We start from the raw sequence: 21,827 nt of genomic DNA on the forward strand, positions 1-21,827 counted from the left end.
TTATCAATGGAGTTAAAAATAGAGGAAAATAAAATGAATTATGTGATTTTGGATTGAAATTGGAGATTATCAGTGTGAACTCAAATTTTTTCTTTTTTTTCATAGTCTTTGACATAGAAGACATAATAGTTTTAATATATAAAATACAGAAATGTTTGATGTAAATGTTTGTGTTTGTTTATACTTATGTATTTCCCAGCAATGTTCATGAGAGCAAAGACATCCCAGTAGCAATAAGCACATTAAAGCTCAGATTTTGGTTTCTAAGCAGCACCAAAAGGACCCCTGGAGAAATAACTGATTTCAGGACTGGAGTAGAGAATGTAAAAATGAGCCTGGAACATCTCTGGATCAGAAAGTAAAAAAGTGCTCAAGTAATTATGGGGATTTTTTTTCCTTTTTCAAATGTGCAAAGGAGCTTAAAGGGGCTCCTGTTGGCCAAATTGGAGATGATTTGAGCATCAAAATAAATAATGATAGTAATGGATTATAACCCACTGAGTAACATTGGAAATCATGAGTCCATACTGATATGAATAAATAATGAGGTAAAAGTTGAATGAACAATCAGATTTTTATATACTTTCAAAGTACCTCCCCACAAAATTCTTATTAATAACAAAAAGGAAAAGAATAACTTTATGGGAGAGCAGCTTGGCAGACACCACCTTAAGCAAGTGATCAATTGAGTATCACAAGTAACAGGACAAATTGAAACTGTGCACAACCTGCAATGTGAAAACCGCAGCATCACTTCTGTGATAATCCTGCCAAAGATGCATAATCTGAATCTAATCAAGAGAAAACATCAAACAGACCTGCACTAAGGAACTTCTACAGTATAACCAGCCTGTAGTCTTTAATGGTGTCAAGGTCATGAAAAGGAAAAACAAAAAATCTTCCAAATTGAAGGAGACAAAAGAAATATGGCTAAGCAACAATGATTCTGAACTGAACCCTTTTCCTCTAAAGGACAATATTGGGACATTTGGCAAAACATAAATGGAGTCTAAGGATTAGAGCAGTAGTGCATCAGTATCAATGTCCTAATTTTGTGGATTGTGTTGTGGTTATGTAGAATGCCCTGGTTTGTTTCTAGAAAATATACAGTAAGTATTTGGATGATGGGGCATTAGGTCTGCAACATAGTCTCAAATGGTTCAGGAAAAAAGTTCTTTGTACTGCTATTTGTAATTTTTCCATAAATTTGTTTCAAAATAAATGAATTGCCTTGATTAAAGAAAATAAAAAACTAGTTTGGACAAGTAGTTCCCGTCCTGTAGATTCTGTCTTCAAAATCCAAACAAATTACATGAGCAAGAATGATGGCTCACTCCCAGCCCAATAATCCTAAAACCACCAGCACAAACCTGTAAGCCAACAAAGTCAGATTTATTGACTTATTGCAATCAAGAAGACTGCACACCAGAGGAGCTGTGGGGTGTCTCACCATACAAAATAAAAGGTAGTTATTGTATGTTTTGGCAAGGAGAGTGAAGTTTAGGTGAAATTTAAATGAAATCTCAAAACATAGCTGTGTGTAAAGGCATTAACATCAGGTCTGGACGAGAATTGAATGTAGGGCATGTTTCCTTGGAAACTGCAAAGTTAAAAAAATATAGAATGTTTTCAGAAACCGTTTATATGAATGAAGCTCCACACCTAGGTAGAAATTGAGGCTGCTTCTCTGCGTCAGAGAGACTTAGATCCTAGGATGGGACGTTTCACTGGTTCTGATATAATTTCAAATAGCAACATTTATGTGGACTTGAAAGAACAAGGTTTCCCAGTGTGTAGTAAGAATGTACTACTCACTCAAAGGGGTAATACTTCTCTGTTGCAGTATGTCCTAAAAGAAACATTGTTTCCTCTTAATGTCACGTCTGGCTTTATTTGACTCTGTTATCCATCCAGATGAAAGGCTGGGTATTTTGTTACTTTCTCAACCCGAGCTAAGTTTTACTGTCTTAGCAAGAACGACTCGGTCTCGCAAATCATAGCTAAGTCTCCTCTCGGGGCCTTGCTGAAGTTGTGAGTTTGCTTGCTCCGCTTTCCCCTCGTTGTGGACCTCAAGCCTTCCTGTAGTCCGAGGCCCTGCACCGGGGTCAAACGCCCCTCCGGTCTTCACGTAACCGTTCAAGCATCCCGCCTTCCCAGGACACACTCAAGCGTCAGAGCGGTCCGCTCTTCTCAAATCTTATTGGCTCAAGTCCACGCGTCTCAAGGCACTCGGGGGGTGAGACAGGCGGAAAAAGGCCTTCCCCCGGCGCGAGAAGATGACGTCACAATAGCACGGCCGGGCGCGGAGGTTGCCTGGGGCTCTCTGCCCAGTAACTGGCATCGGTGCCGACCGAAGACCCCTCCGTCGGCAGCGCCGTTGCAATGGCCATTTGTCAATTCTTCCTTCAAGGCCGGTGCCGTTTTGGAGATCGGTGCTGGAACGAACATCCTGGTGCCAGGGGTGCAGGAGGAGGACGGCAGCAACCGCAGCAGCAGTCTTCAGGTGATTCTCCTCTGAATCCTCCGTGGTAACCGAGCCGTGAAGGGCCCGCTGGCGAGGACCCCCGCCTGTGTCCCAGTGCTGGTGACCCCAACGTGCCCGCGTCGCGGCCTTGCCGTCCCCACTGTGCCCTGCACGTTTTTAAACCGAGGGTTTTATCTACATATTATTCATGTGGTCCGTTTTTATTGAGCTTCAGAGGACCTGGGTTTGGGCCTGGATGCGTTTGCGAAACTGAGTTTTTAAATCGGAAGTAACTATCGAAACTACCTTGTAGGTAAATGCCGTAATTGAATATAATTTTTACTAAGTTGTTTTTTCGAGGGTGAGGCTAGCAGCTTGGGTCAGAATCAGGACTTCATTTTGGATAAGTCGTGGACTTCTTTGAAAATCTAATAAAACCAGCCAGGTGCGGTGGCTCACGCCTGTAATCCCAGCACTTTGGCAGGCCGAGGCGGGCGGATCACGAGGTCAGGAGTTCGAGACCAGCCTGACCAACATGGTGAAACCCCGTCTCTACTAAAACTACCAAAAAAAATTAGCCGGGCGTGGTGGCGCGCGCCTGTAATCCCTGCTACTCAGGAGGCTGAGGCAGGAGAATCGCTTGAACCCGGGAGGTGAAGGTGGCAGTGGGCCGAGATCGCGCCACCCAACTCCAGTCTGGGCGACAGAGCGAGACTCTGTCTCAAAAAAAAGAAAGAAAGAAAGAAAATCTAATAAAACCTGTAGAGCCATACCGCAGAAAAAATGCACCTGCTCATAAATTTGGGGTGAAATTGGGAAGGTGGGAAGTCCAGTTAACTCTCCGGGAGATGAGGAAAGGGGATGTGGGGGCCTCATTAATCTAATCCCTGGGCCTAGATCATTGTCAAAGCTTTCTATCTTAAAGGAAAGGAGAGATTAGACGTGAAACCTTAGAACAACACAAGATTTTAAAGATCGGGTTAATAATTAGGTGCTGTCTCCCCTCCCCTCCTTTAAGGCTCTTCATCTCATCTTATGTTGTTATGTTATGTTATGTTATGTTATGTTATGTTATGTTATGTTATTTTTGAGACAGCGTCTTGCTCTGTCAGGCAGCTCACTGCGACCTCGGCCTCCCAGGCTCAAGCGATTCCCACGCCTCTACCTCCCGAGTAGCTGGGATTACGGGTGCCCGCCACCATGCCATTGATAAGTTTTGTATTCTTAGGAGAGACAGGATTTTGCCATGTTGGCCAGACCGGTCTCGAACTCGTGACCTCAGGTGATCCGCCCGCTTCGGTCTTTCAAAGTGCTGGGATTACAGGCGTGAGCGACTGCGGCAGGCTACGTCTCACCTTTAAACCTTGTATTGCTTGATGGTTTCACGTCTGATCCCACTTAAGGGAAGACAGTCCTTTTATTTCATCCACAATTTAGTGAAATATTTAAAACCAAAAATTAGGACTCAGGTCTGAGGAATGTGAGTGTAAACAAAATTTAGCAGACAAACTTTGTATTTAGCTCCCAGAAACAAATGAATGTTTCTGGAATTATAAGTATGAAGATCAAAAGCAATAATAAAAAATAAAAAAATAAAAAAGGAGGAAGTGAGTTTCTTCAGTTGTATCATACCCCGGTGAAATTTGGAACTTTAGAAGAAGAAGATACCATTAACTCCTACTTGAAGGATCTGGTCTAGCAATCTCCAATTTTTGTTGTTGTTATTATTAGGGTAGAGTTGCAGGATGAACTTTCACAACTGGGCATGTTTGTCATTCCAACTTTTGATATATTTAATGGCTTATCTCCTAATTCAGTCAGAAACGAGATGAATTACCTTAATCTTGGCCCCAACAAGAAAGTGATGAGTAAATGAGATTGCTAAAGTGATTTTAAAAAACAAAACCAATATGTAAAGAGAGGAGATAATCTTTTTGACTCATTTTGATATTTATGAAATAATGGAAAGCTACTCATAGAGGAACTGCATGCATTTTGTTCACATGTAAATACCATGTAAAATTTCTCTGTGAAAATAGGTGTGTAGGTGTTTGCCCAGAGAAAAGACTGCATCAAATAGACTTAAGCATCTGTCCAAAAACAGAGGGTAGAATCTAATCTTTCATATTCAAGAAACCAATTCAATGTCCATTTTCAGCCTTTACTACAGTATAGGGCCTGGTGGGGAGCAAAGAATGATAAAACACAAGTTTTATCCTGAAGGAGTTTATGATTTATGATGCATGCCTTCTGTCAACTTAACTATCAAGCATTAGTTTATTTAATAAGCTTTGTCAGCTGAATTTAGTAAAATATCACTATTTTTCTATATTATTTTCTTCTGAATCTCAAACAGAAATGCAATTGGCCACTATATGATTTGTTGATATTACAACCTAACTACTGTCTGTAAATAAAAAATGAAGAGATTGTCATTTAAAATGAGTTTAAATATAGTGCTTGTTGAATCTTTCTATAATGTCTAGACATATATGAAGATTTTTGAGATTTAAAAGAACAGTTGCTGGGCACAGTAGCTCATGCCTGTAATCCCAGCACCTTGGGAGGTCAAGGCGGCTGGATCGCTTGAGCCCAGGAGTTCCAGACCAGCCCAGGCAATATGGCAAGACTCTGTCTCTACAAAAAGTACAACAATTAGCCAGACATGGTGGTGTGCAAAAAACCCCTGTGGTCCCAGCTACTCAGGAGGCTGAGGTGGGAGGATTGATTGAGCCTGGGAGGTTGAGGTTACAGTGAGCCAAGATCATGCCACTGTCCTCCACCCTGGGCAACAGAGTGAGACCCTATCTCAATTAAAAAGAAAATAAGGCCGGGCGCGGTGGCTCAAGCCTGTAATCCCAGCACTTTGGGAGGCCGAGACGGGCGGATCACGAGGTCAGGAGATCGAGACCATCCTGGCTAACACGGTGAAACCCCATCTCTACTAAAAAAGTACAAAAAACTAGCCGGGCGAGGTGGCGGGCGCCTGTAGTCCCAGCTACTCGGGAGGCTGAGGCAGGAGAATGGCGTGAACCCGGGAGGCGGAGCTTGCAGTGAGCTGAGATCCGGCCACTGCACTCCAGCCTGGGCGACAGAGCGAGACTCTGTCTCAAAAAAAAAAAAAATTAAAATAAAATAAAATAAAATAAAAGAAAAGTTGCAAGTAAAATTATTTTATTGTTTATTTTAGGTAATAATAGACGTGGATGGAATACCACTAGCCAGAGATACTCCAGTGTCATCCAGCCATCCAGTTTCTCCAAATCCACACCATGGGGGGGCAGCAGAGATCAAGAAAAGCCATCTTTCGATTCTTTTGATTCTGGAGCTTCAACTAACAGGAAAGAAGGCTTTGGATTGTCTGAGAACCCATTTGCTTCACTTATAAAATAAAATAAAAAGAAAAGTTGCAAGTAAAATTATTTTATTGTTTATTTTAGGTAATAATAGACGTGGATGGAATACCACTAGCCAGAGATACTCCAGTGTCATCCAGCCATCCAGTTTCTCCAAATCCACACCATGGGGGGGCAGCAGAGATCAAGAAAAGCCATCTTTCGATTCTTTTGATTCTGGAGCTTCAACTAACAGGAAAGAAGGCTTTGGATTGTCTGAGAACCCATTTGCTTCACTTAGTCCTGATGAGCAGAAAGATGAAAAGAAACTTCTGTAAGTGAAAGCTTTCAGGAAAATTACTATCCATTTGCTTATGTTTTTTCAAAAGCACCTACAATGTTTGTATTTTGTTTTCTCTTTTTTTGTAACATCTTTTCATAATACAATATTTTCTTTAAAAAAAGAAATAATGCATTATTTTAAATCAGAGTAAGCAAAAAAAAAGAAAAGTCACCCACAATCCTATCACTCATAGATAGCCACTTTTTTGCTATGTATTATCCTAAACTTTATTTCACTTAAAAATATATTATCTTTCTATAATAGTAGAGTGCCTTCCTAGGGATAATTATGCTTTTTCCACTTTGTGTTGATAACACTATATTGTGAATATCTTTCTGAGATTAGTCCTCCTTAAGTTCATTCTAACTTACAAGTCCTTTACAAAGTGTGATGTAATTTAGAACAACTTGTAAACTTGGAGGTCACTTATACCATCTCTGTCTCTCTCTCTCTATTTATTTATTTAGGGACAGAGTCTCGCTCTGTTGCCCAGGCTAGAGGTGCAATCTCAGCTCACTGCAGCCTCCGCCTTCTAGGCTCAAGCCACTCTCCTGCCTCAGCCTCCCAAAGTAGCTGGTATTACAGGTGCCTGACACCACGCCAGCTCATGTTTTGTGTTTTTAGTAGAGATTGGGTTTCACCATGTTGGCCAGGTTGGTCTTGAACTCTTGACCTCAAGTGATCTGCCTGCCTTAGCCTCCCAAAGTGCTGTGATTATAGGCATGAACCACCATACCCAGTCACATATCTTATTTCTTTCTAAAACTTTTACTTGGATTATCCTATTTGAACTGATCTCGTTTGATTTCCTACATTTATTGTGAGGTAGTTACACGACATTTCTTGAGAATATTTACGGTAAAATTTATGGCTGGTGTCAAAACAATGCTTGGCTATCTGTAATGTTCCCTCAACTCATGGTGGCCAGGATGGAATTTAAATGTAACTGGTTAGTCTTTCACTTCTAATTAAATCAGAACCAGTTGTAGATATTTTGAGCCATGTACCATATACAGCCGATTTTTTTTTAAGTAAATGAACAAACAAAACCTTACTTTCTGCATTTGTTACAGTCCTAAATTTAATACAGTTTTCTCTGTGATAATTCTCCTTTTATTGACATAATCTAAGTAGGAAGAAACTGTAATTTACAGCCGAATCTACCCACAGCATTACCACAGATTAGTTGTATAGATGTGGGTCTGTTTCCCCTGTTGCAAAATGTGAGAATTAGATAAAATGATCTCTGAAGTCCTATACCCCACTTTTAAAATATTTTGATTCTGTATCACGTAAGTGGTACTTTGTTCTTCCCAGTTAAATGATTATTGATGTTTGTGATAATTAACAAAGAAAAATTAAAGTTACTATTTTAGATTTTAAATCCTAAAAAAAAGTATGGTATCTGTGATAGTATTTATGTAAGTATATTGGTTAATGGGTCAGTGTATTGGAAAATCAAACTCATTAACTTCTCTGACATTATAATACCATTTGTAACCATGAAATATAGTTCACACTTCTATAAACTTGTGCTTTAAAGAACACTCTTCAGAAAATATAATGGAAAAGATTTTGAACTATGTATTTACTAGAATTTAAATTTTCAGTTGTGGAAAACCATTAATAATAAATTTCACCAAGCAGCTAAGAAGATCCTTTACTCTTTTTTGTTTTTTTTTTTTTTTCTTTTTTGCAGGGAAGGAATTGTAAAAGATATGGAGGTTTGGGAATCATCAGGGCAGTGGATGTTTTCTGTTTATTCACCAGTGAAAAAGAAACCTAATATTTCAGGTAACTGAAAAATTGTGCATTTAAAAAATATGTTCTAAAACTATTATTTTCTAAAACTAAAAGAATGCCAAATAAAGAAATCAACCACCAACTTAGCTACAAGTAGGAGAGTTTGGACGTTGTTTAAAGTATTTGAGTATTCTAGCCAAACTTCATAATTTAGAGATTAAGATTGGAGAATATAGTCTTTTAAGACATGTAGTTCTTGGGAGAAAACATTTAAATAAAGCCCAGGAAGAGACTCTACATTCTTGATTCCCTGTATATACAACTTTGGAACCTCTTAGCTTCCTGTAGTGAATAGAAGAGTCACATCCTGCCTGTCATTAAGGCCTTGGGCTGCCTGGTTCTGTTCTTTCTTCCCTATCTTTCCTTCTAAGAATAGTTGTGTGGAGACCCGTTCTGGAAATAATGTTTAAATGTGAGGAGGCTTAGCCGGGCTACAGGGATAACAATTTTTTTTTTTTTTTTTTTGAGACAGAGTTTCACTCTTGTCCCCCAGGCTGGAGTGCAGTGATGCGATCTCGGCTCACTGTGACCTCTGCCTCCCAGGTTCAAGTGATTCTCCTGCCTCAGCCTCCTGAATAGCTGGCATTACAGGTGCCTGCCACCACACCCGGCTAATTTTTGTATTTTTAGTAGAGACGGGGTTTCGCCATGTTGGCCAGGCTGGTCTCAAACTCCTGACCTCAGCTGATCTGCCCGCCATGGCCTCCCAAAGTGCTGAGATTACAGGTGTGAGCCACCACACCTGGTCTGGGGCCTGAAATAGCATTTGCTTTAGAATATTCTTCTCTCTCTCTCTTTTTTTTTTTTTTTTTTGGTCCGTAGTCCCTAAGCCTTTTCTGGGCTGAAACCTACACCACCAGGCTTTTCCAAGCCCACTCTAGGTGTTCCTGGGCCTCCATCCTTTTGAGGAAGCAGTGGGTACCTTGCAGATGGGAGCCCTTGCAATCAATATCGCAGAACCTTGGGATCTTTCCTCTGTCTCAGTTCTAGTTGCTCATTTTCTGTGAGCATTTGCATTGCAACGCTTCTTAGTTATTTATTTACTTGTCCATTTAACAAATATTTACTGAATTTCTTTTGTGCTAAGTGCTAGGAATATAGTGATGAGCAAGACAGACAAGATCCCTTCCTTATGAATCTTACATTCTTGAGGGAGGAAGACAATAAGTGCTGCAAATAAACTAAGATGATTTCAGATAATGATATTTTCTATAGAGAAACAACAAAGTATTAAGCCCTTAATCAGCTTAAGTATTAGTACTTGAGTATTAATCCATTCCAAATTGAACCTAATGCCTGTTGCCCTAAAGCAGTGGTTCTCAAAATGTGGATTCCTGAATACAGTTGCCAGATAAAATATGGGACATCCAGTTATATTTAAATTTCAGATAAACAAACAGTATTTTTAATATGTGTACATCCCATGTAATATTTGAGGCACATTATACTAAAAAAAGTATTTATTGTATATCTGAAATTCAAATTTAACTGGGCATCCTGTATTTTTATTTGCTGAATCTGGCAACTTTATCCCTGAGGCCCTTTTAGGAGTTGCCAAAGTTCAAAAATATTTCTAATAATACGAAGTGATTAATTGCCATTTTTCACTGTGGTGACATTTGCACTGTTGGTGCAAAAGCATTGATGAGTAGAACTACTTGTATCTTAGCATGAATCAAGGCAGAGGCAATAAATTACTAGTAGATGTCACAATAAAAAAAAAGTTTAATGCCATTTGAACTTAAGAACTTCCTTTAAGAAGACATAAAAATTATTAATTTTGTTAACCCTTGACCCTGAGTACACACCTTTTTAGTATTCTGTGTGACAAAATGGGGAGCACATACAAAGTGTGTCTGCCCCATGCCCAAGTGTGATGGTTATCTTGTGTGATTGTTCATGTTGGACTGAGCTAGCCACTTTTTTCAAAGACAGTGTTTATTTGAAAGGAATGACAACTATGGTTATTTAGAAGAAAACAGTTGATAGTGTTTATTGCCAAAGAAAAAAATTAAAACTTTCAAGCAAAAATTGGAATTACAGAAAACTTTTTGTCATCATGAACATGATGACTTCTCAATACTTAAAATCTCTTCTGATGAAACGGATGGCAACATTCACAAATGTGAGGGCCACACACAGCAGCTCATGCCTGTCATCCCAGTGCTTTTGGAGGCTGAGGTACGAGGATGGCTTGAAGCCAGGAGTTTGAGACCCCTCTGGAAAACAAAGCAAGACCCTGTCTCTACAAAAAATAGAAAAATTAGCCTGAGTATGATGGCATATGCCAAGAGTCTTAGCTACTCTGGAGGCTGAGGTGGGGGGATCACTTGGGTTCAAGAGTTCAAAGTTATGATGAGTTCTGATGGTGCCTCCACACTCCAGCCTGGGTGACAGAGTGAGACCCTGTCTCTTTAAAAAATTTTTTTGGCCGTGTGCGGTCGCTCACGCCTCTAATCCCAGCACTTTGGGAGGCCAAAGTGGGTGGATCATGAGGTCAGGAGATGGAGACCATCCTGGCTAACACAGTGAAACCCTGTCTCTACTAAAAAATACAAAAAATTAGCCAGATGTTGTGGCGGGCACCTGTAGTCCCAGCTACTCAGGAGGCTGAGGCAGGAGAATAGTGTGAACCTGGGAGGCGGAGCTTGCAGTGAGCCGAGATTGTGCCACTGCATTCCAGCCTGGGTGACAGAGCGAAACTGTCTCAAAAAAAAAAAAAAAAATTTTTTTTTGTGTTGTGTAATAACATGCCAATGTTTGGAAGTTCTGCATAACTCGGTGAACTGGCATTTTTCAAATGACTTATGTGTGAGATTACAAAATTATGCATGGCTGAAAGTCCTTTCTACATGCATGATAAACCAGTGGATTTTAATATAATACCACAAAAAGTTCATTAGTATGGCTTGAGTCTGTGTTATAGTTAACTTTTAAGAAACTACCACTGTCAAGTTTTGGTGTAGTATCAAAGAAAAATGTCCACAGTTATTTGAAAAAGCCATTTAAGTCTTCCTTTTCCAATACGTGTCTGTGTGAGTGCCCGTTTTCTGCATACACTTCAGTCAGAACAACATATTGCAACAGAATGAATGCAGAAACATATATAAGAATCCAACAGTCTTCTATTAAGCCAAACATTAAGAGATGTATAAACATAAAGCAAGGCTATTCATCTTACTAAATTTTCATTTTTTGTTTTGGAAAATAGCTTTTTCATTTATGTAGATAGGTAATTGGTTTCTTTTAAGTAAATTAATACTAAGTTTCTCAGTTTTCATTTAGAATGTTGTAATTATCAATGTAAGTAACCCATGTAAACAAACATTCTTTGGGGTCCTTAATGATTTTTAAGAATGTAAAGGAGTCCTGAGACCAAAAGTTTGCGTACTTCTGTCCTTTTGTGATATTATAATTAAAATCCACTGGTTTATCATGCATGTAGAATTGATCCATTGTATTAATAAATTAACTTTTTCTATGCAGCTATAATAGAATGATACTACTTTTGCCCCATTTTGCAAGACTTGAGAAAATTGTCACTCAAATCATTTTCTGTGTTCTGTGGTTCAGATAAGGAATTCTGGTTGAGCTTGGCTGAAAGGAATAGGAGGCAATTAGGGGAACAATGTTCCTTTAGATAGAGTGGTTATCTATTCCTGGGAGGCAGTATTGGGAATGAGTCCTGCATAAAGAGAGGGTATCAGTTACGGGAAGATTTGGGGAAAACATTCCTGGCAGTAGGACTAGCTATTGCAAAGGCCCTGAGGTAAGAACAAGGTTGGCAGTGTTTACAGACTAGTGAGGCCTGAATTACTGGAGGAGAGTAAACAAGGGAAAGTAATATGACAGTAGGGCCAGAGAGATAGCCAGGAGCCAGATCATGTTGGGCCTAATTGCACTGGGCAGGCAGCCATGAAGAACTTTAAGCAAAAGAGGGACGTGATCTGATTAGGAAAAGCTAACTCAACATGCTGTGTGAGGGGGGATAACAAAGGTCTGTTGGGAGCAGAGGCAAATGTAGAGATAGGGAGACAGAAGATGTTGCTGCTTGTGACTAGAGTTCATAGCAGTGAAGACAGAATTGGTCATATTTGGGTTCTCTGTTGGAGCTTGAACTGGCAGGATACTGATTAATTAGGTATAGGGAAAGAGAAATCCAAGGTGATTCCTAGGGTTTTTTGGCTTGAGGCGTCAGTAAAGATGGGGAAGACAAGTCATTAGAAGGAATCCAGGGTTCTGCTTTGAACATTTAGTCTTTCCTTTTTTTTTTTTTTTTGGGGGGGGGTCTGCCTCTTTCGCCCGGCAGGGGGTGGAGGGGCCGGGTCTCAGCTCACTGCAAGCTCCGCCTCCCGGGTTTACGCCATTCTCCTGCCTCAGCCTCCGGAATAGCTGGGACTACAGGCGCCCGCCACCTCGCCCGGCTAGTTTTTGTATTTTTAGTAGAGACGGGGTTTCACCGTGTTAGCCAGGATGGTCTCGATCTCCTGACCTCGTGATCCGCCCGTCTCGGCCTCCCAAAGTGCTGGGATTACAGGCTTGAGCCACCGCGCCCGGCCAAGTCTTTCCTTTATTCTGAAGCAGGTGTCCTTCGAGTTAATAATAACTGGGTTACAAGGAATTCTTTGTAGAAAATATCTTGAACATTTTTTGCCTTTCTTAGTAAGTTTGCCCAATTATAAAAGTTACAGGTTTTGGACCAGATGTGGTGGCTCATGCTTGTAATCCTAGCCCTTTGGGAGGCTGAGGCAGGTGGATCACTTGAGCCCAAGAGTTTGAGACCAACCTGGGCAACATAGCGAAACCCTGTCTCTACCAGGGTGTGGTAGCACATTCCTATAGTCCCAGCTACCCAGGAGGCTGAGATGGGAGGATCACTTGAGCCCAGGAAGTCAAGGCAGCAATGAGCCACTGCACTCCAGCCTGAGTGACAGGAATGAGACCCTGTCTCTAAAATAAAAAAAAAAAACAGGTTACAGCTTTTGCTTTAGAAAACTTGGAAAGTACAGAAATATATAAATAAAATAAAAATAACCTGTTATCACAGAGATAACTACTACATTTTAGTATATTTCTTTCAAAACATACACACACAAACATACTTCTTGTTTATGTATACAATTGACCCTTGAACAACATAGAGTTTAGCGGCACTGGTCCTCTGTGCAGTCAAAAATCCACATATAAGCTTTGATTCCCCAAAAACTTAACTACTAATAACCTACTGTAAGAGAAAAGAAAATGTTAAGAAAATCATAGGGGGTCAGGCGTGGTGGCTCACGCCTGTAATCCCAGCACTTTGGGAGGCCGAGGTGGGCGGATCACAAGGTCAGGAGTTCGAGACCAGCCTCGCCAATGTGGTGAAACCCCATCTCTACTAAAGATACAAAAACAATTAGCTGGGTTTGGTGGTGTATGCCTATAATCCCAGCTACTGGGGAGGCCGCAGCAGGAGAATTGCCTGAACCTGGGAGGCAGAGGTTGCAGTAAACCGAGATCACACCACTGCACTCCAACTTGGGCAACAGAGCAAGACTTCATCTCAAAAAAAAAAAAAAAGGAAAATCATAAGGAAAAGAAAACATATTCTTCACATAGTGGAAGTGGATCATCATAAAAGTCTTCATCCTTGTCTTTAAGTTGAATAGCAGAGGGATAGGTGGGTTTGGTCTTGCTGTCTCAGGAGTGGCAGAGGCAGAAGAAAATCGCTGCACAAGTGGGCCCTGTACAGCTGTGTGTACAGTTGGCTCTTGAGCAGAACTGCAAGGGTCCACTTGTACAGGGATGTACAAGTTGTTCTATGTGTGTATTATTTGTATACCTATACATATATATACATATATATAATTAGAATCATAATCTAGTTTTTCTTTGTTTTGTTTTGTTTTTTTGAGATAGAGTTTCGCTCTTGTTGCCCAGGCTGGAGTGCAGTGGCGCAATCTCAGCTCACTACAGCCTCCGCCTTCTGGGTTCAAGTGATTCTCCAGCCTCAGTCTCCTGAGTCACTTGGATTATAGGCATATGCCAACACGCCTAACTAATTTTTGTATTTTTAGTAGAAATGGGGTTTCGCCATGTTGGCCAGGCTGGTCTTGAACTCCTGGCCTCAGGTGATCCACTGGCCTTGGTCTCCCAAAGTGCTGGGACTACAGGCGTGAGCCACCGTGCCCAGCTGTAATCTAGTTTTATTTATTTATTTTTGAGGCAGAGTCTCGCTTTGTTGCCCAGGCTGGAGTGCAGTGGCGCAATCTCAGCTGACTGCCACCTCTGCCTCCCAGGTTCAAACAATTCTCCTGCCTCAGCCTCCCAAGTAGCTGGGATTACAGGCGCGTGCCACCACGCCCGGCTAATGTTTTGTATTTTTAGTAGAGACGGGATTTCACCATATTAGCCAAGATGGTCTCGATCTCCTGACCTCGTGATCCATCTGCCTCAGCCTCCCAAAGTGCTAGGACTACAGGTGTGAGCTACTGCGCCTGGCCCTAGTTTTATATTCTAATTTTTGCTTTCAGTTTGTCTCTGGTACTAAAAATATTAGAATGAGCACCCTTATACGTAGTGACCTTTGTTTACATATATAACTATTTCCCAAGGTTAAATCCTATAAATTGTATTATAAGTCACAGGATATGAATGTTTTTCAGGCTTGTGATGCTTATTAATAATTATCCCTCCTAGAAAACTTGTACCATTTTAATTCCCTTAACAGTAATTTAGGAAATGATACATTTCACCACATTTGGAACAACAGTAAATACCAGCTTTTAAAATTTCTGCCAGTCTGATAAGTAAAGCATTTTATCTATATTTTAAGTTGCATTTAACTTTCATTTATTTACTATTTTATTTTTGTGTGTGTGAATTGCCTGTTCATTATCTTTGCCCAAATTCATTTACTTTTCTCATTTATTTGTAAGAGCTATTTATACATTAGGGCATTAGTTCTTCTCTTGTCATATATGTTAAAATTGCAATTTTCCTAGTGTACAATTTGCCTTGTAATTTTGCTTAGTATAGTTTCTGGCAGATTTTTTTAAATAAAAGTTTGAATATAAGTGTAGTCAAATCTTTCTCTTGTGTTTGTTGTTCATTCTATCCCACCTATCTTTAGAAAATCTTCCCCATTTAAAGATCAAAATAACCAACTATATTTTACTGTAATTTTACACTTTATTAAACATTGAGTGTAGGCTTTAAGTTTCTTCCTTATGATTATGAAAATTTTCTAATCAACATTAGATATTTTCTTGTTTAGCACCTGTAGCTTTACTATCAAAATTATTGGCATTTATTTTAAAGATTCCAATTGATTCCTCACTTCAGGTTTTACAGACATTTCACCAGAGGAATTGAGGCTTGAATACCATAACTTCTTAACCAGCAATAACTTACAGAGTTATGTAAGTTTGTTTCCTATTAATCTACCGCAATAACAGATGAGTTGTTAATTACTGCTTTCTTTATCATGGCTTGTATTTTGGCAAAACTGATGAAGTCTATGATCTTTTTTCAGGAGAAGGCTGTTTTTCTTTTCTATATTATTTTCATTGAAATTGGTTGGTTATTAAAATGATAGTATATTTTTACTTTAATAATTAGGAATATTACTATTTTTATTACAAATTACCCAAAAGTCAGTCCCAGAAATGAAACCGTTTTATCATTTGACAGATATTTATTGAACATCTGTTAGGTACAGATCCAGTGATGAATGCTAGAAAAACAAAGTTAAATAAGATACAGTCTGTAATACAGCAGATTAACATCTTCATATATCAGATATCAAAAAAAAAAATAAAAATCTTGACAATAAGTTGAGTACCTGAAGGAAGCAGTTTAAATGCTGTATTTTTCTGTTTCTACAGTCATGATCATGCATTTCAACTAGTACGTGTGTTCACCTCCCATCCAAATATAACTAACTACGTGCTGCCAAATGCTTGTGATATTAACCAGATGATACAAGGAGTTGAACAGGGAGAGGGAACTGGAGCTGGAATATCTTTGACAAACAGGCCAAGTCAATGCAAATTTTGCAAGTCATGGGCCATAAAACTGTTACATAAACCTTTCGTGATTTTGGCAAAGAAATATGTGAAGTTTTTATTGAAGAAACTAACTTAAACATACAATATTGAACTGTTATTTTTCTGTCTTCCCTTTTCAGCTAAATTCTGTCCAACATTTAATAAATCAATGGAGGAACAGGGTAAATGAACTGAAAAGTCTAAATATATCAACTAAAGTAGCTTTGGTGAGTATGGGAGAGTTTTCTTGAGGGAAGTGTCTTACCTATTGGTTTTTTGAAGAGGATATTTTACTTTAGATTTGGAAAGCAAAACAAAAATTTTCTGTCAAGAATTATGATACACACATTCCCAAAATAGCATCACTTAAGAGTCAAGGTCTTGAAATAGTTTTCTCTGTGTTCTTTGGTCAGAAAAGCAGAAATAGTTATGCTTTTTTTTTTTTTTTTTTTTTTTTGAGAAGGAGTCTGGCTTTGTGGCCCAGGCTGGAGTGCAGTGGCACGATCTCAGCTCACTGCAAGCTCCGCCTCCCGGGTTCACGCCATTCTCCTGCCTCAGCCTCCCGAGTAGCTGGGACTACAGGCGCCCGCCACCACGCCTGGCTAATTTTTTGTATTTTTTAGTAGAGACGGGATTTCACCGTGTTAGCCAGGATGGTCTCGATCTCCTGACCTCGTGATCCGCCCGTCTCGGCCTCCCAAAGTGCTGGGATTACAGGCGTGAGCCACCGTGCCTGGCCAGTTATGCTTTTAAAAGCTTTTTAGAGTAAAGTTGTTAACTTTGGTAGTGCTAGTTTTGAAAATGGCAAACTGTTATATAAATTCAAGTATTTAAAGTTATCTGTATGTAAAAAGAAATTACTTTGAACAATTATATGAATGCACATTTAGAATGTAATGTATCATTTTGCGACGGAAGAACACAGTATGTTCCTTGTCGTAAACAGAAATGCCTTTGGAAGATATATACCCACCTGTCTCCAAAGATCTATGGTCCTGACTGTAGCAAGTTCATTATCCTTGTAAATAAAGTTATGATGTTTCTACACCCATTAAAAAGTTCTTAAGAATTTTATTTTAAAATCAGATATTCACATTTATAATTTTAATATTTCCAATTTCTCAGATGGTTTCTACTCTGTATAAAGGATATGAGAGTACTGTGTCCCTACGCTTAGTGAACGGTTGACAGTCCCAACACCCCTCCCCTTTCTTAAATATGTGCTTCCTGAATAACTAGACTCTTGTGCAAGCTAATTTCTTTGATCTTTTAGTTGTTGTAATGCTATTTGAATTTAGTAGGATCTCTTGGAAGTAGTCTGTCCTTGTGTGGCCCACCATCACCATGGATGAGAGCTGATGGAGAAAGGATAACTGAGTCCAAAGAACTGTGGAACTTCCCTCAGGGCTGGAAGGTCCCTGCTCTTTGCTAGCTGCCCAGGGCCCCCCCATAGGTGAGGATGTGGGACAACCCACCCATAGCTGACTTAACATATATCAGTAGTTCATGCCTTCTTTATGCTGAATGGTAACCCATTGTATGGATATATTATAATTTATCATCTGCCTGTTAATGAATATTACACTGAGGAAGAGAAGCCAGACCAAAAAAAAAAAAAACCCAATAGTGTAGACCGTGTGATGCCATTTGTATGAAACTCTGGAAAAGACAAGTCTCATTTGTAGTGATAGAAAGCAGATAGAGTGGTTGCCGGGGACGAGGAGTTGAGAGGGAGTTGACTGGAAAGGGACACAAAAGAACTTTCAGGGAACAAAGATGTTTTGAATCTCGATTGTGGTGGTTGCAAGTTTGTTAGAACTCATTGAAATATATACAAAAAATGGATGCATTTTATTATATTAGACTATACCTCAAAAAAAGTTGATTCTTTAAAGAATGCTCTTGAGGGCTGGGCGCGGTGGCTCACGCCTGTAATCCCAGCACTTTGGGAGGCCGAGGCAGGCGGATTATGAGGTCAGGAGTTTAAGACCAGCCTGACCAACGTGGTGAAACCCGGTCTCTACTAAAAATACAAAAATTAGCCAGGCATGGTAGCACACGCCTGTAATCTTAGCTACTCAGGAGGCTGAGGCAGGAGAATCACTTGAACCCAGGAGGTGGGGGTTTCAGTCTCAAAAAAAAAAATTTTTTTTTGTTGTTTTTTGGTTTTTTTTTTTTTTTCTTTTTTGAGATGGAGTCTCGCTCTGTCACCCAGGCTGGAGTGCAGTGGCGCAGTCTCGGCTCACTGCAAGCTCTGCCTCCAGGGTTCACGCCATTCTCCGGCCTCAGCCTCCCGAGTAGCTGGGACTACAGGCACCTGCCACCATGCCTGGCTAATTTTTTTGTATTTTTAGTAGAGACGGGGTTTCACTGTGTTAGCCAGGATGTTCTCAATCTCCTGATGTCATGATCTGCCCGCCTCAGCCTCCCAAAGTGCTGGGATTACAGGTGTGAGCCACCGCACCGGCCAGAGAGTGCTTTTGAGGCTTCCAAATGAAAGAAATCGCTTATGTTTGCTTTGGATGATTAAGAAAGTCTTCTTGGAAGGAAGGAACAAGTACAAAGTTCCTTGAAAGGAGGATTAAGATTTCAGTAAGCAGAGATGAAAGACATTTCTAGAGCACAGAATAGCAAAAACATAAAGTACTTTCAGGGAATGGGAAATGTTTAATGGATGTTTGGTCATAAGCTTTTAATTATATAATAGTGTATCTACTTCATTTCGAGTATTAGAGTTGACTGGGTATTCTATAAAGGTCCTTTTACCTAATATCTAGATTTTCTATAAATGCAGATCTAACCTTATAGACACTGAAAAAAATTTAAAATATTTTCTCATTATAATACCTGCTCATTGTAGGAATTTAGAAAGTATAAAAAAGCATAAATAAAATTTAAATCAACCGTAATTCATCAGCCAGAGACAATCACTGTTAACTTACTAATGTACATTTTTTATGCATATTCATATTATTAGTTGTGATTATACTGTTTATACAGTATTAGATCTTATCCTTTTCAACATCATATTATGGGCATTTTCCATGTTAAGCATTTAACTTTGCCTTTTTTAATGCACTTTTTTCTTCTCTTTTCTGTTCTTTTTTTGAGTCAGAGTCTTACTTTGTCACCCAGGCTTTCCCAGGCTCAAGTGATCGTCCCACCTCAGGTTCCCAAATAGCTGGGACCACTGGCTAATTTTTTGTAGAGATGGGGGTCTCACTGTGTTGCTGAGGCTCATCCCAGATTCATAGGCTCAAGCCCTTCACCACCTCAGCCTCCCAAAGTGCTAGGATTACAGGTGTGAGCCACCACACCCAGCCTTTAATGCACATTTTAAAAAATTGAATTTGTCCATAAAATGTATAGAAAAGATACTGGAGCATTATTCATCAAGCACTTTATTATTCGCACACTTTTTTTTTTTTCCAGCTCTCTGATGTAAAGGATGGTGTAAATCAAGCAGCACCTGCATTTGGATTTGGCAGTAGTCAAGCAGCAACATTTGTGTCGCCAGGTAAGTGATAAAGTAATGCAGGACTTAACAGATTTAGAAAAATTAGATTTTATAGGTTTCAAATTATAAGACTGAATCGCCATTTTAAATTACCTTCATAAATTCTACAACCTTCCATCATAGAACCTCAAAGCATTTGGCTCATTAGACATTTGTGAAAGGGAGGCCAGATTGGGCATGTTCTTTGAAAGACACTTAAGCTTTAGAAGTCCATTTTAGAAATGGTTTTTCAGGAGTTTTGTAGAAGTACATAGCTATGATAGCAGCACCTTTGAGAACTTTGTTGCCACTGTGTTTAACAGCATAGCATTGTCTTCAGGTGGCAGCTCTGGTGAGGTAAGTAGAAACCAAAGTGAAAGTCTATTCTCTAGTCCCTGTGGTTTCTCCTTGGGTGAAGGTCAATCAAGGTGAAAATGGGATTGTTAGCAGAAAAGGCAGTAAGCAGGCTTCAGTGGGTAGTTCTAGCCTCTCATTTTTACTTTTTTCATCTCATCCTTCCAGTAAGCTTCTCAATACTGAAACATGACATAAATAAGAAAGAAAGATGGGGAGGAAATAACTGTGACATTTTCTGACTATAATAGATTTTTTTTTTCTGTTTTGTTTTTTTTTTTAGGCTTTCCAGTCAATAACAGCAGCAGTGATAATGCTCAGAACTTTAGTTTTAAAACAAACTCTGGATTTGCCACTGCCTCTTCTGGAAGCCCTGCTGGTTTTGGGAGTTCCCCAGCATTTGGAGCTGCAGCCTCTACCAGTTCAGCTGTCTCTACTTCTGCTCCAGCTTTTGGATTTGGGAAACCTGAAGTTACATCGGCTGCATCATTTTCATTCAAAAGCCCTGCAGCTTCCAGCTTTGGATCACCTGGATTTTCAGGACTTCCAACTTCCTTGGCAACAGGTTCTATTAGAGCTCCAGTGACCCCAGCCTTTGGAAGTGGCAGTTCTGTGGCTGGTTTTGGTAGTCCGGGCTCACATTCTCACACTGCTTTTTCTAAGCCATCCAGTGACACTTTTGGAAATAGCAGCATATCCACTTCTCTCTTAGCCTCAAGCAGCATCTTTGCAACAGATAATGTGTTATTCACACCAAGAGATAAACTAACAGTAGAAGAACTGGAACAATTTCAATCCAAGAAATTTACTCTGGGAAAAATTCCATTAAAGCCTCCACCTCTGGAACTTCTAAATATTTAAAAGGGCAATTTTAAATACAAAAAAGAACGATGTTTGAAATTGTTTTGAGTGATTCATATAGAGGTGCATATATGCATACATGTATTATTCATAAGGAATATAAGCTTCCATTAATAGTGATTTTAAATTTTATTTTTTTCTTAAGTCTAAATATTTAAGTAAAAGTAACAAAACTCAGCAAGCAAGGGAATTTTTTTGTACTGTAATTTTGAATGGAACCGAAAAATTGTGCACGAATAAAGTACTTTTCTCATGCCACACCACTTTACTATCTCACCATTTAAAGTTTTAAACTTTTTTTTTTTAGGAAGGAGATAATTTCTGGAACTATTGGGGGAATATGCTCAAATATTTAGCCTACTGTTAGAATAAACATTGATAGCATGACTTCATGTTCAAGATTCTCTCAAAGAGATAAATCACAGTTTGTAAAGAGTGACAAGCTTTTATTTTTAGAACCATAGGGGCATCTCCCCCCCCATAAGTTTGAGACTGCCTCTCAACTTTGGCAGTCTCATGGACCACCATTTGAGTTTTCTTCAACAATCTTAGGCTGCTTTTTATGTTGGCCTCACTTTTATAGAATTCTATTTATTCATCACATTAGTCTGTCAAATGGATGAGTTGTAAGAGAAACAAATTGTGATCTCATATGAGTAAATAATGTGTGTAGTGGGGTCAGGATTTACCAGTTTCTGTTTCTAGATCTTCTTAGGCATGGCCAGGTACGGTAGCTCACACTGGTAATCCCAGCACTTTGGGAGGCTGAGGCGGGCAGATCACTTGAGGTCAGGAGAGCTCGAGATCAGCCTGGCCAATATGATGAAAGCCTATCTCTACTAAAAATACAAAAAATAAGCTGGGCATGGTGGCGGGCACCTGTAATCCCAGCTACTGGGGTGGCTTGAACCCGGAAGGTAGAGGTTGCAGTGAGCTGAGATCACGCCACTGCACTCCAGCCTGGGTAACAGAGCGATACTCCGTCCCCTCTCCCCCCAACCCGAAAAAAAAAAGAATTATCGTGCGTGTTTGGATCTCCCTGTGTCCTCAGATTGAGGGAGTAAGATTTGTATCTTCCGTATGGATGATCCAAGAAACTAAAGGCCTGTTACGAGTTGAAGCAGGTATATCAGAGTTCTGTGCT

General features: G+C 39.7%; 1 protein-coding gene across 2 annotated transcripts; it reads left to right on the plus strand.

The window, feature by feature from the left end:
- Positions 1-1,869: 1,869 nt before the first annotated feature.
- Positions 1,870-20,946, plus strand: NUP42 (nucleoporin 42). 2 transcript variants are annotated; one of them, XM_017877501.1, is made up of 8 exons: positions 1,870-2,503; positions 5,655-5,833; positions 6,084-6,133; positions 7,842-7,936; positions 15,269-15,345; positions 16,113-16,199; positions 19,405-19,489; positions 20,106-20,946. In XM_017877501.1, exons 1-8 carry the CDS (start codon positions 2,383-2,385, stop codon positions 20,681-20,683), a joined length of 1,272 nt encoding a protein of 423 aa, XP_017732990.1. In that variant the 5' UTR covers positions 1,870-2,382; the 3' UTR covers positions 20,684-20,946. The 2 variants fall into 2 exon arrangements, with proteins under 2 accessions (XP_017732990.1, XP_017732991.1); XM_017877502.1 differs by lacking the exon at positions 5,655-5,833 and having other exon boundaries at positions 5,905-6,133.
- Positions 20,947-21,827: the final 881 nt, after the last annotated feature.

The sequence above is a fragment of the Rhinopithecus bieti genome, unplaced genomic scaffold (assembly GCF_001698545.2).
Source record: "Rhinopithecus bieti isolate Rb0 unplaced genomic scaffold, ASM169854v2 scaffold_11397, whole genome shotgun sequence".
NCBI lineage: Eukaryota > Metazoa > Chordata > Mammalia > Primates > Cercopithecidae > Rhinopithecus > Rhinopithecus bieti.